Here is a 15,166-nt window from a genome sequence, read left to right as displayed (position 1 = left end):
TGATGTAGATAATTCCAAATAAGTAACAAGATTATGCATTGAGGCAGCTCAGTACAGTTTGGAAGAGTACTTCTGTTTCTGTTTATGGTGCACTGTATAACTGCTGCTCTCTCTCTCTCTCTTGGTCTGGTAATAAATGCTCCCGCTGCAGGCTCCCAGAGGTAGTAAGACTGGAACAATTATAATCTTCCCAGTGCACCCAAGACCGCGCCCCTCCTGCATATAACACCATTAATTGCATTGTTACGTGCTATTGTATCAAAAGGCACTGCCGTCTTGAGTGCTGTTTACTAATGAAACGCGTTGCACATTGAGACAGTTTGTGCCCGTTTAACGTGGCTATTAAACCTAAAGCAGCCGTACTCTGATCCCTCGCTTCTTTTGGGATTGAAGAAAAAGAAAGATAGAAAAACTACAACTGAAGAGGTCCCATGAGGCACACCTTCATTAGGAGCCTGTTAGAAGGGCCTGAGTGAACAGGAAGAAGTTTCCTTTCCCCCCGCCTGCACATACCCTCTTAAAAATGAAGGTTCTTTAGTGGTTCACTGCAGGACTTTATCTTCAGTAAAGGACCACTTTTTTGCTTTTAGTAAGGTTGTTGTGGTACTACAACACTTCAGTTGTCGATAGAGTAATTGTACAATTCTCAATATCACAGCAGCAATGAATATTCAGTTTGGTTGAATTGACATTTATATCTATAGTGCTTGTCACAGTACATAGTGTTTCAAAGCAGCTTTACAGATTTTTCTTCTTGCACTTAAGAGGATCTGTTATCAGAGGTGACTGTGTAAAATTTGAGATGACAAAAGTAATATTCATATGATAGAACTGAAAATGAAAGCAATGAATACATGTGAATATGCTATTGAGCAAAGTTTTTATTTAAACATTTCAATATGAATCTAAATCAACATTAAATTTCATATATTTCATTAGGCAAGTGGTAGTTTATTCACTAATAATAAATAAATAAATAATGCACTACGACAAATATAAACAATAAAGCAAGAATAATGTAAACAGTGGCTTAGGTTTTGAAAAGTGGGAATGGAAAAATCTATCAGATTTATGTGACTAACTAAATGTAACTATTATTACTATTATTAATTATTAGCATGATTGGTAGATATTATAAAAGAATGATTATAAAAGAATGATTTTTCTTGAGGCTTTACTTTTCATGTTTTTTTGTTTGTTTGTTTATTGTACTTTATTGTATTCATGTACATGACTGTCTGTACATGAATATTGGAGCAAGATTTTTTTTTTTCAGTAATGCATTTGAACGTTGAACGCGACTTGGAAAATTTGGAAATTAGCATTTGAAAATTCTTAAGAGCTTAAAACGTTCTTCAGAGACATCAGGCTAGTCAGACCCTTTTTGTTACTTCCCTTTAGTATTTTTTGTAGGACTTTCTAAACTTTTTATCTGATTATGGCCTGCTGATCAGCTGAATTGAGTGGTTTGGGTGAGCAGCACCATCTTAATTTTCATTAAGTGCCCTCTCCCCTTGAGGCCCTGCATCCTTGGACTCAGCTGCTAACTTGGTTTCCCTTGTCACAGATACACTGGCAAATTCAATTTCCTGTCTCGCGGGTGTTCTCCGCAGGCCCTGAGCCGACGCTCGCAACAACAGGGACTTTGAGCATGGTGGCTAGGATACAGTTACCCATCATCCTCTGTGTTTCCTGTCGAGATATGCCTATACATGTGTTGGAGAGTTGTGTGGACGTTTTTCGCTGCTCGCGCCTCTGTCATTGGGATTAGATTAGCCTGTACTCTCATGCCTGGATGCTTTGCTGTATTAGCTGAGCCCCAGCAGGGCAGTGGCATTCATGGGGAGATGGCCGGCTTCTACAATAGAGATAAAGCTGCTGGATTTCAAATCACACTATGCTCACTGACCTTCTGTGAAATGTTAAACCTCAGCCCAGCTCGACCGCCGCGCAATCTCACCGTCTGGCAAGCGCCACGGAGAAGATAGAAACCTATGGGAGGAGAATTCTGAGGGAATTTGAATGTCAAGGTGTGTGTCTATGTGTGTCCACATGGTTTAAAAGCTCTGGGTCCATTTGATTTCGGTGTGATAAAAGCGGGCTCTGCGGTGTAGCTGGTCATATGCATCAATGCAGCAGCTCTGTCAGATTCACTATCAGCGAATGCGGTTCGTCTCTGCCGGCTTGGGAGCAGCAGGCATTATGATTTTATCACCGTTTGTCCCCTCCGGCCCCACGCAGGCCTGTCCTGGGTGGTGGTTGCTTAATGGTTGAGGATCGTAACTGCTTTCAGAAAGGTCTGTAGTTTAATTCGAAGTAAGCTGAAATCATTGCCCTGCATGGGTTTTCCAGTTGCTGATGTTGTTGGTGCAGATATATTTATATATATGTGTGTGTGTACAACACTGTATAATGACATGGGTATGACACAGGTATTAGAAGGAGAGACTTATGAGGACATAACCCATGTCCCCATTTTCAAAATGCTTATAAATCATACAGAAGTTTTTTTGAGAAAGTAAAAATGCACAAAGTTTCCTGTGAGGGTTAGTTGTAGGGTTGGTGTAGGGCCATAGAATATACAGTTTTTGCAGTATAAAAACCATTACACCAATGGGATGTCCCCACTTTTCACAAAAACAAACATGTGTGTGTGTGTGTGTTTTTTTTCAGATTTTCTTGGTTATTTTTTATATAATGTATTTTATATATATATTTTATGCGCACACAAAACAAAAACAATTATTGTATTTTTAGTGTGTAAAATACATAAAAAATATTTTATAAAATACATTATGAAAAAACTAACAATACACAATTTATTATTTAATGTAATTTACAGCCTATACTGTGTAAATGTTAATATTACATGTTAATATTACTCACTTTTTGACATCAAAATAGGTCACTTATGAAAATTATTTAGATCCAGTGAGAAAGTATTTTTATGGGGAGTCTTACAAGGGTACTTGTGATCTTACGAGGGTAAATAAAGAACTATTGTTTCAATAAATTTTGTATGGTAGTTTCTTTACTCTTTACTTCAAAAACTATGTCTAAAAAGGGTAATATTTTATGTATTTGAGGACTGAGATGTTGGAACGGTGAAGAGAGAGGGCAAACAATTTGCATGTTAGGTCAGCATCGCCATCTGATCAGCCAATATTGTCTTAAATAGCCTGCATAGCACTTCATCTTTTAGAACCACATTTGGATTTTGACCAAATATAGTCAAATATCACCATTTTGTAAAATGTTGCAACAAGATGTTTTTGTTTGTGTGTGAAAAATAATGGTTTTAGACATGTAAGGTAATAATAGTAATTAAAAAAAATACCTTAAAGAAACTACAAACGAGCATGTAAAGCAGAAATCTTAAAAAGAATGGTCATGATGGAGGCTGCTTCATGAGGGGGTTGGTAGATCCATTAAGCATGATTACATTATGGATATAAATCCACGGTTGAACATAGCTTTGTACTTGTATGGAGATCCATTACAGCATTTATTCAAAGCTCTTGTCCAATTTGTACCTCTCTTTGCCTCTGATGTATCCAATAAGGAAATCTGGTGGTAATAAGCTGAGATGTGCTGAAAATCGGACAGTTTTAATGGGGTCTCTGATTCCGATAGAAATGAAGAGAAATGGCGGGGATCCTCTGGGGTTCACGGGTGAAAGAATTAACACAGCTTGTCGCTCTGTCCCAGCCATCCTTCCGTTACCAGGGTAACGGACGCCTGTGTGCCTCGGAGTGTGTGTGGTGACACAGTTGCAGCCTGACTGAAGCTCACCTCGCGGGCAGCAGCCCAGCCAGAGCTGAAACGAGCAGGAACTGGAGCTTCTATCACCTCCGAACAATGATAATCTACCCTAATGACCTCTGGGGAAAATATATGCAGCCTCTGACACTATCGAGTCTTTGTTTCTGCTTTAATGAGCTCCGGCCAGTAGGTAGAACATTCATGGTAATCTGCTTATTGGGCGTTGTGAGATTTTAGAATATCATATCTTAAATCCAGCTTTGTGTGCTTGAATTAGAACAGGATCATTTAGATACTCCTGAAAAGGTGGAATTAACTATAAGAGTACTTCCTTGTTGACCGTACTTTTGTTCTAGTAGTTAAAAGGAAGGCTTAGGAGGGGGAAAAGGAGCACTCGAGATTAAATGTAGTAATTTGACCGATTTAACATTTTTCAGTAGCATGAAAGTCACTTGGTTGTTTTCAAAGTATTGTAGTTTTTCCAACAGCCTTTTTCTAACTAGTAGCTGTGTAGCTCAACCACAAAGCTACAGTACATTGCTGTTTTCAATGTCGCATTGTAATTTGCACATGGTTTTACTGCCGAGCGAGTTAAATCAGACGCACTCACATGTAGCACTAGAAAATCTGATTCATTCTAGTGAATTGATTCATTTGGAGAGTTCATGTAAATTAATTGTAAAAAAAAAAAGACCAATTTGAGAATCTACATACTGTTTTAGGTCTTCTTGATGGATTTATAGAATAATTTTTATTTAAATGTTGCTGTTCATGTTGCTGTTCATGGCTATATTTTCATTTTCATCGTGTATATATATATATATAAATTACAACCTAATTACATATTTGTATTTATATTTTGAATAAATATTGGTATATAATATGTATATAGCCTACTTTTTATAATGCATCAACTATATTTAATATTTAAAATATTATTTTTTATATTTTATAAATATTAAAAGAAAACAAGTGAAGAAAAATTGATGCCTCTTTGTAATGTGTAATAATATATATAAATAATTGTTTTATAAAATATATTACTTAAAAAAATATTTTTTGTATATGGTGTTTTTAAATATGTAAACACCTTCTTCACAACTTTTTTTTAGAAATTTTAAATGCTACTAACTTGCTGTCTCTTTTAGAAATGATTTTTGTAAGTGGTTATTAACTGTACTGTGACTAGTTTAAAGTGTAGGTCGGCAAGCCATGGTTTCAAAGTAGCTTCCACAACACTGGAAAGGAGATTCCATTAAGCCAGGCATTCATTAATATACCAGCTGTGTTTAGATACCGTTTTTGATATCGTCTGCTCTCACAGAGGGTGAAATAGGCTTTGCTCTTGGGCAGATAAGAGAGAAGACAAGACTGCATCTCAAACGGTGTTTTTATAAGTTTACATATTCTGTCAAACATCCTCCCGAATGTTGTTGAACAAACCTGAACTTGTATTAAACATGAAACATTCCTGGTTATGCATGAAAGGAAAGTTATGCTCACTCGTGTGAACCAGCATCTCATAGTGAAATTGTTCACAGACTGTCTGTGCGCAATGTTTTTTGGCTTGGGTAGATTAATCAAAAGGGTGGTTATAAATCATTTCTGCAAGTACTAACCCATGATAACCGCGTTAAGCTGTGGAAACTCTTGCTCAATACTTGGCTCTGGGCATAACAATACTGTGAGCAGAGAGCTGTGCAGACCAGCTGTAATTAAAAGCTGTAGTTTCAAATGGGATAAAAAGACTCGCTGCAACTTTTGTAATGTTTTTTCATGCCAAGATTAAAGCCCTTTGATTATTTCTTGTGTAATTGGGGCTATTTGAACGCAGAGTGCTTGTTTTGTGTCTGCTTAGTCGAGGCTTTGAGCTGGACATGGTTTTCGCTTTGAGCCGTATGAAATCTCTACCTGCCACTTCTCTGTTGTGGAGTGATAAGAGAGCCGCTTTAAAAAGAGCCTGAGTGCAGCTATTTACTGCCTCTGCGGCTGAGACAGCGTGACCTTTCACCTCTCCTTCGTTTCTCGAGTATGGACAGCACATGACTTTTTTTGTTGGAGCCGAGACCAAGACTGGATTTGTTTTCATAGCGTCGAACATGTGGATTACCTGCTTCAAAGAAAATGCCAGGAGTCCTCCAGCTAAATTTGTTTTTCCTCATGTAAATGACAGTTGTTGTCTCTGTTTTTTTGCTGAAACGTGTCTCTGCAGCTCATAGGCGCTCACGGGCCTGCGTCCAATCAGACGCGCCGGGGGAGGGGCTTCGCCAGTTAGGTTAGTAGGGCATGACATGTGATTCCCCAAAAGAGGAGGAGCTTCCGCAAGTCACACCCTTTGAGCGAATTCTTACAGGTAAACACTCCGAGCAGATGAGTCAAGGCTTGCTGGGATTTTGACGTAGGCTGTGGAGTGTTTATGCCCTCAAAAGTGAGCTATTACGTACTTTGGAGTGCCTCGGAATATACCGTGGTGTGAGATTACATATAAATGTGATTCTGTCTAGAGGGAAGGAAAGTGTTTGTCACAAGAGCTGAGAGAAGCCTACGCCAAGCTTATGAATGAAATCTCAGAGCAGGTACAGAGTTTATTTTTACTTTCTCAAAGGCCCATTTATATGTCAGGTTGATATTAAGTGTGATGTGAGTAAGGAAATAGGAGTCTTGTGGGATGGATGGCAATTGTTTTGATGTAAGGCTGAAGTGCTTGTCAAAGTATTCTTAAATCTGAATTTTTATAGCAGTGTGGTTATATTTCTACTATTATGTTACTTATTATTTATAACAGTGTGGTTCTATTAAATACTTTTACCCTCCAGCAACAAAACAAACCCTACTAGGAAACTGCTCTCGTTTAAACCCAATTGACACCTAGTTCATCACCAGGGTTGCATGAAAAGAGAAGAAGATTGAGGAGATTTAAACTCTGAGACTCTAGCATCATCCTGGCAACCTCTAATGGATTTCGCACCATTCGCGTTTTCTTCTAACACTGTAAAAACCTAGTTTAGTCTAATTTGTTGAGAATGTGACATATTAGAAGTCGAGTTGCACATAAAGTTGACTTTTTCTTGTTTTTGTCACTGAGTGACTCAGTGAGCGATTTATTACCAGCATGAATAGACTCATTACTTGTTCTTCACCCACTTTAAATGAGTTCCGTGCTTGTTTTAATGCAGCTCTCCCAATGAAGCGAGCAAAACAATGACAGTTTGGCAGTCGCCTGGCTTGTAATATCAGGACGGTCTGTGTCTGCGTGTTGAATAGAGGAGCTCTCTTGGCACTTGTGCATGTGGTTAATAGTCAGATGTTAAGATGGGTGATGAGGGAACAAAGTGATGTTCTTTGTCATCGTGCTGTCTTTGTTATGTCACTCATACTGGCATGTAAATGAACATCGCCGATTATAGAATATCGTTAAGCATTTTAACACATGGCAGACACGGACGGACATTAATTTATTCAAGCCCAACGGCCGGCCGCTTGCGTATGCAGATGTACCATACTGTATATGACTATATTAAATGCAAACTGCATGTATGCATGTGTTTAATCACTGATTTATGATGAGGCTGCCAAACAAATGTTGATTTAGACAGGCAGATGGTATTTGGGCTCTGATCAGAGCATCATGCCTAATTATCTGTAGCTTTAACCCACCCTCTGTGATCTGGCTTTCTGCTGTCATCTGGACGCACGGCTGGAACACATTTACAGCTATTTGCCAGAGAAACACAATCCTGCAGAAACAAACCTGAACCTGGTCATCACGCATAATGTGTCTTTCACAACATTAACTCATGTGGGAACCAGCATGCATGCTTTTCTTTTACTTTGGGCTTATTTTGGTGTTAACAGCCAGTGTGAAAGTTTGCATTTTGAGGGTATTCTAAAAGCAAAGTGTTCCAAATTAGCTTTCCATGTTCCAAGTGACCCTCTCACATTTTGAGCTAAATAAAATGGCAAAATACTGTTTATTTTCTCATAAATGTTAACATGACAGCAAACCAGGGAAACAGAATTCACATCATTGCTCCTCCTTATTGTGTGAAACTCACAAGTACTTTGCAAAAACTTTCTTTGAAGTCGAAAATAATGGTCAAGAATGATGTTTCGGGTCTCTCGGGACACAATTGGCAGTTGCCAGCAAATTAGGCCTAAACAGAACCCCGCGTTGTCATGGCAACAGTGCAATTAAATTACTTTACTGTCAGCTGTAATATAATTTTCCTGTGCAGCGGCTCACGGGACCGGAGCGCCCCATCGGAGGTTGAGTGAGATGAGCGCTTCTCATTGGGAAGATGCAGTACATTGATTTTTCATGAATGATTTTAGTGTCCGCGTTGCATTTCAATGTGCTGATGGCTGGTTCGAACAAGAGGCGATTTCGTTCCACTTCAAAATACTGTTCTCTCAGTATGTGCCGAAGTATAATCTTTAAGTCTTTCTCTTTTCTGAATGACAATCAGTGTAAAGCAGAGGTCTCTGTGTTTTAGAAAAAACGTAATCGGCTCTTTGAAGAGGGGGCGCAGAGTGTGATTCGTAGAATAATTTCGGCAGTGTCATATTTGATGGTGGCTCTCTAGTAATTGCTTTTGCAGATGGACCAGGTGTGTTGAGCGAGAGAGAGCGAGGCAGGAGACACAGCGCCACATGAATTGATCTTTGTGACTGATCACAGGGAAGGTCGCAGACTGTTTTTCTGGTGTCATGTTCGGAGTATTTGATTCAGTGATTGACATGCCCTTATAATATCTTTCCCCTCTGTCACACCCAGTTCTTTATGGGTTAGTGTATTGAAATAGATAGTCAGTCATTTTTAGATTAGTAATACTATGGCTGTCATTTATGCTGGTTGTGGGGGCAAGACTTAGCTCATGAATATTAAGTAATGCATAAATATTCAATCAGATTTTATTCTTTGTAATATTGTAAAATATTATTTCAATTCAAATGTAATGTTATCTAATGTATTTTAAAACGCAAAAAATTACAATAATATAACAATAACGTAAAAATATGTGATGGCAAAGTTAAATTCTCAGCAGCCATTACTTCAGTCTTCAGTGTCACATGATCCTTCAGAAATTATTCTAATATGCTGATTTGGTGTTTGAGAAACATTATTGTTTCTTGACTTTACTGTCTTATTTGATTATTACCGGTTTGAATAAATCGTGATAAAATTCCCCACGATAATTCTACACTACACGTTCATTAGATAAACTGTTGTCAGTCATGCTGCCATCTAAAATCTGGACATTATTGGTAATGTTATTGTTTTAGTGTTTATGCAAAACAAAAAGCCATTTTATTTGTTGTTTGTTGATTTAAAAAAATGTTAACTTGGTAAAACGATTTATGTGTCAGTGCTTTTTGAACATTTCCAGCACATTTTAACAATACCCTGATCATTTTGGTCACTATAACAGTGATGAGAAATTTTTATACCATTACATCTATTTGTCACATTATATATGTTTTGATATCTGTATTTTTATCTGTGTGTGGCATCTATAAAAAGAGCAATTGAGAGAACATAAAACAGAGCAGATCATTTGTTGATGACCTTGAGCGTTATATTCCATTTACTTGAGATATTTCACACTACAGCAAGACTTCTTCGGCTGTTAGATAGCTGTTCCATCATCTCCGAAAACAGACTTGCGTGCCGTGCATTCTTGCTGTTGACAGAGTAGGATGGATCTCATAGTCTTGTTCTTTTGTGCTCTCAGAGAATGTTTTGTCCCTTGGATGGAAACAAGGGCTTCCTGCAGTGATCTGAACATCAAGTGATCTTAGTCATCCTCCAAGACTGTCAGTTTGTTAACTTGTACAACACGGGATTTCGGATTGAGAAATATCTCATGTGTGAAACCTGCTTCATATTCTCTCGCACTGTCCCAAATGGTGCTCTTCACGTGTTTTCGTTTCACCTTTGACCTTCTGTGATTGTGATTGTGTTCTCTTTGGTGTCTTCTGTAGGAGCCTTGGTCTAAATGGGTCCGGTTATGCCTCCCAGTAAGAAGCCGGAAAGTTCCGGGGTCAGCGTCGCGAGCGGCCTGAGCCAGTTCTATCAGGCGAGCTCTATCACTCGCGCCCTGCAGGAGGCCGAGGAGATGGACCTGGCTCTTCCCACCATCAAACTAGAGAAGGGCAGCATGGAGGACGAGGAACTCACCAACCTCAACTGGCTTCACGAGAGCAAGAACCTGCTCAACAGCTTCGGTGACCCTGTGCTGAGGAGCGTCAGCCCCGTCCAGGACTTGGACGATGACACCCCGCCCTCCCCGGCCCACTCGGACATCCCTTACGACGCCAAGCAGAACCCGAACTGCAAACCCCCTTATTCCTTCAGTTGCCTCATCTTCATGGCCATAGAAGATGCCCCCTCCAAGAGACTGCCAGTTAAAGACATATACAATTGGATCCTGGAACACTTCCCTTACTTTGCCAACGCGCCCACGGGGTGGAAGAACTCAGTCAGGCACAATCTGTCTCTCAATAAGTGTTTTAAGAAAGTGGACAAGGACAGGAGTCAGGTAAGGATGCCAGAACCACTCTGCATCGAGACATCAATCTTTAACTGCAGAGTGGGAAGTGCTGACCTAAATTTACTCTAGTTTTCATTTCTTTTTTACACTTTTTATTTGACTTCACTTTTTGCTTAACATTTTTTTTTTCAGTAGCCTGAAAATAGCTACTTAAAAAATGTGACAAACAGGCTAAACAGCTTTATTTATTTTTGTATTTTTTTTGCATATAGCCTTATAGATTTGCAAGAAAAGGCAATAGTAAATGCCTTTGTCAGCTACTGCTGGGAATTCCAGTTCATCTGCAGTGAATCAAACTGTTAAGATCAGCAATGAACCGATTCATAAAATGTGAATCAATTGGAACATTTTATTTGTTAATCATAAATAAATAAAAATTACCAAATTACTGTCTATTTTTCAGTATTAGTTCATGATATCTAATGCATTAAATAATGCAAATGTATTTAACCTTGTTGGAGAGTTTCCCAAATGTTATAATATAATATAGCTAGAAAGGTTTGGCCTGTTTAAAACATCACTGTATTTTTTTTAAGCTGTAGTGTAGTTAAGTGTATTTTCAAAAGAGGCTTTGCAGGAGTGTGCTGAATGTGTCAATATCTAGGGGAGTGACTTGTTATCTCAAGTTTATTATCAGTAAATGTTGATTGAATTGATTCCTATAAGAGAATAATTATTTGTAAGGGGATGGAACTTATGAATTGGTACTCATTATATGCTCATGGAGTATTGACTGATTCTAGACAAAGGCTGATAAATGTTTTGAGAGAATACTGTGTGTGTGTGTGTGTGTGTGTGTGTTTATGGTGTGCTTGTGTCTGCAAAAGTCAGAACAGTAAAGCCATTCCATGTGACTCTTACAGTTCACTGCCATCTGGTCCCTGGCTGTGGAGCAAAGAATTTTTTCTGTATATGTGTCTCCATAGAAACAGCTTTGCAGTTGACATGGAAAGTAAGCTGTTGCTGTAGCAACAGAGAAAACTGATGTGTTTGTGTGAGTATGTGTGTGTGTGTGTGAGAAAGTGTTCTGGCTGGGAATGGCTAATCCACTGATGCTAGTATAGTGTCGCCTGATTTAACCCCTTCACTCCTGCCCCAATAATAAGAACATATATGCCATTTTTCGCTGCGGAATGAGTGTTTTGTCTCCTGAAGCAGTATCAGCTTTAGTGGACCTGGTCAAAATATTTAACTTGAGGAATTCAGTCCACATGTTCTTCGTTTAGGGTCGCTTAATATTGAGTTAAAATTCAATTTAAAATCTTCCCTCAAAGGACTGGGGCTGTTTTTCATCTGCTGTGATGCTCGACTCGACTCCAGATATAATTTTAGCGCTTGTTTCTAATATACTCATCCAATTTTATTTAACAGCTTTGCCATCCAAAATGTATTTGTGCCTTGTTGAGATCCACAGTGTCGAGTTGGTTTTTCTTTATTCTCAAATGAACTGTGTAAGTTTTGAGCTCTGGGCTTTTTGGAATTAAAGGTTTCTTGTCTTTTTTTCTTTATTGCACAAAGAGCCTTATAATATCTCAGGGAAGTTCAAACCTCTTTATTATACATAGAAAATGCATTAAAAAAATGCATTAAAAAAAACAGATTTGCTTGGGCAAAACATGTCGATATGATGCTAGGGTGATTTGCATGGCTATTAGGTTGTTACTAGGGTGGTCTAAGTGGTTTTTCGAGGGTGTTGCTTGTGCACAACTTGCAAACTTGATGCTAAGTTGTTGTGACTGGTTGTTAGAATGTTCCAGCATGGCTGCTAGGGAGATCTAGTAGGGTGCTATGGAATCATGAAATACAGTCAAAAATAATTTACTGTATAACGTGGAATGTTATGGAACTTGCCAAATTTTGGTTGGATACATCAAAAGTAGGTCAGTTCACTTAAATCAAAGCACTTTATGGACCAGCCACTAAAAAACCAGTTAGATATGAATTCTGCATGTTCTGTGTGTCTCAGTGTGAATGAATTGTGCAGACATGCAGTTTCATTTACTACATGGATACTGAAGCGTGCGTGATGCTCATGCCATTTTCAATCTCTGCCGCCTCAGTATAGGGGTACATATACACATAAACAACTTCATCATGTCACTTCATTAGCATTTCATTGTTTCTTTTGAGCAAAATATTGTCATATCACATACAAACAGAAACCTAAAGGTCTTTACATCGACCCGTCAAAATAAAAGTTTGGTTTAACTTTAAGAAACCATAACAGAAATTTTACTTAATGTAGTGGTAGTACTAATACTAATAATAAAATTGTTGTTACATTATTTTTAATAGTATCATTATTTTTAAAAAATAAAAACATGCTTTTTAATACAATTGAACACAATTTAATTTAAAATTAATCCAGAATCCAGAAAAATGTAATGGAACAAATAAACCAGATTTCATAAGTTCAGCCCTGATCTAGGGGGTTGCAGCATGGTACTTGCATCTGCAGGAGTTGTTGCCATGATGCTATGGTGTTGTATGTGGTTGCTAGGGTGAGAGTTCCCTTAGAGTGCCAGGTCAAAATCCTCTAGACTCTTAATGTGAGTGCATAACATTTTTAGGTTCTTTTATTGTCTGCCAGGTCATTACATAAATCACTTTATTTAAATCTTAGCAACAGTGATGACAACCTTAGCAAACACCACTAACATTGCATAACACAGTAATGTTGGTAAAGCTTCTACCACTAAATGTTGTCTCTTAAGTTTTCCAGAGTTGTTTATTTCATACTTTTTTAGAAAAAAAGTTTCAGGTCACAAAGTCATGATTAGCCGTATGCCTGTTCATTTGCTATTTGATTTAATTTCTCTAGCCTCATTGGCCTACTTAATGAATGAGATGACTATTTTAAGTCTGTTTTAATTTCAGATTCATTGTGGATTTGCTATGCAATCATGCATCACTCTACATAATGAGACAGTAAGGGCCAAATTAAACCAGCAAAATAAGAGTCTGAATAAACAAACATTTGATAGATGTGCAATCCCCAGGGGTTTACAGAAGAATAATTAATTTCGGCCAAGAGGAGAATCAAATTAAGAGATCCAGACCTCAAGAAAATGTTGTTTTTGCTTTTTACGGACTGAGAATGAGTTGCACCCGCTGTTAGCGTCATTTGCACATGCTGTCTGCGCTGTTTTAGCACCAGATTCACAAAGGAATTATGCAAATAATGTAACTGTGCAAATACGGCAACACAATTAGTGTTACATGGCGCACTTCAATCCTGTTCATGTAAATGTACCTAGAGAATGGCTTGAAGACAGCAAAAGGTAAATGTTTTACAGAGGGGTATGCAATTACAACTTCAATAATCACAAGGAAATGTGCACAAAAAATGAATCTCTTTAACCAGCTTCCCTGACTGGTAATAGTGCATCTTAAATTATATCAAACAAGTAGCAGTAACATTTATCAATCTGGCACATCCTAAAATAGTCCTTATTTGCATAGAAACAAGGTGTATTTAATATTGCTATTCCAAGAATGATTTAATAATTAAAAATATTTTATTTAAAATTTTTCAATAAATATATATCTATATTTCTCAGTATTTTCATTCACTGGGAATTGAACTTACTTTATGTCCTTCAGCTGAACTACAATATAAATATATATATATATATATATATATATATATATATATATATATATATTAGGGGTGTAACGATACGCGTATTCGTATTGAACCGTTCGGTACGACGCTTTCGGTTCGGTACGCGGTACGCATTATGTATACCGAACGGTTCGTTGGAGTAATTAATTATATTTGAAAAAAAAAAAAAAAGAGAGAGAGAGAAATATAATGATATGCGTTCAACAAGGTAGCCCAATAACCCAAACAACGTAACAGGCAACGCCCCTTACACTCCCGAAGAAGAAAAAAACACCAACTTATATGTTTATGTTAGGCTACTCAGCAGGCGCTCGCTCACTCAGTACGCGCTGAAGGCTCGTTGCAAAATAGCCAATGCGTTTAACAGACCAGAAATAGAAGATCTTCTAATAACCAACAGGTCTGGTGTTTGGCTGCACTTTGGATTCCCTTTAAGCTATAATGGTGATGGCAAGAGAGTGGTGGATAAAAAAACAACGGTATGTCGCATCTGCAACATGACAGGGTACACCAGCGGGAATAAAAAAAAAAAACAAAAAAAAAACACCAGCGGGAATATCTGGGATATATGCGTCAGTACTATCTGGGAAAAGACGAAAAAAAGGAGAAACATGCACGCAGCAAACTATCCCTGCAGCATTTAGAAACTATAGCTTACAGGGAATCCAACCCAAACACCAGACCTGTTGGTTATTTTAGGATCTTATATTTCTGGTCTGTTAAAGGCATTCGACATTTTGCAACGAGCCTTCAGCGCGTGCTGAGTGAGCGAGCGCCTTAGGGGCCGTTCACATATCGTGCCTAAAAACGCATGGAAAACGCTAAGCACGTCTTTCTCCTCCTTTCCAAAGCGCTTGGGCAGAAGCGCTCATGAGGCGTCTGTCTTTGCTAAGCAACAATGACGTGCTCTCTCCATGAGACGCGGAAATTTCAGCGAAGGATAAATGGATTTGCAGCTCTAAAAATCGCTTGCAGTAGCTCTGCTACTAAATTTATTTCAAAATTGCAATCCATATACAACTATGATCAGCTGATCCTTCATCTTGGCTGAGCTCTCAACGTTGTTACGGGAAAGGATGAAGCTGATTGGTTAGTTCTTGTCACATGACCCGCGGTGCGCTTGCGGCATTCTGAAAAGTTGAGATGTTTTTACATTTTGCTGTATCTAAAACGTATCGAACCGAACCGAACCGAACCGTGACATCAGTGTATCGTATCGAACCGAACC

The 15,166-nt window shown here is 38.3% G+C and overlaps 1 protein-coding gene across 4 annotated transcripts in view; it reads left to right on the top strand.

Annotated features, from left to right (window-relative positions):
* Positions 1-15,166, top strand: part of LOC127976210 (forkhead box protein N3) — an 81,904-nt gene that overhangs the window by 19,037 nt on the left and 47,701 nt on the right. For 3 of the 4 annotated variants that reach the window (XM_052580478.1, XM_052580479.1, XM_052580480.1), the window contains exon 2: positions 9,745-10,301. In XM_052580478.1, the coding sequence (XP_052436438.1) occupies positions 9,759-10,301 (543 nt within the window). In that variant the 5' untranslated portion in view covers positions 9,745-9,758. Of the gene's footprint in view, positions 1-6,186; positions 6,339-9,744; positions 10,302-15,166 lie in introns of those variants that run through there. The other variant, XM_052580481.1, reaches the window with a different exon arrangement.

The sequence above is a fragment of the Carassius gibelio genome, chromosome B17 (assembly GCF_023724105.1).
Source record: "Carassius gibelio isolate Cgi1373 ecotype wild population from Czech Republic chromosome B17, carGib1.2-hapl.c, whole genome shotgun sequence".
NCBI classification, from domain to species: Eukaryota; Metazoa; Chordata; class Actinopteri; order Cypriniformes; family Cyprinidae; genus Carassius; species Carassius gibelio.
The sequence above is the reverse complement of the archived record's forward strand: the minus strand, read 5'-3'. Positions and strand labels throughout refer to the sequence as shown.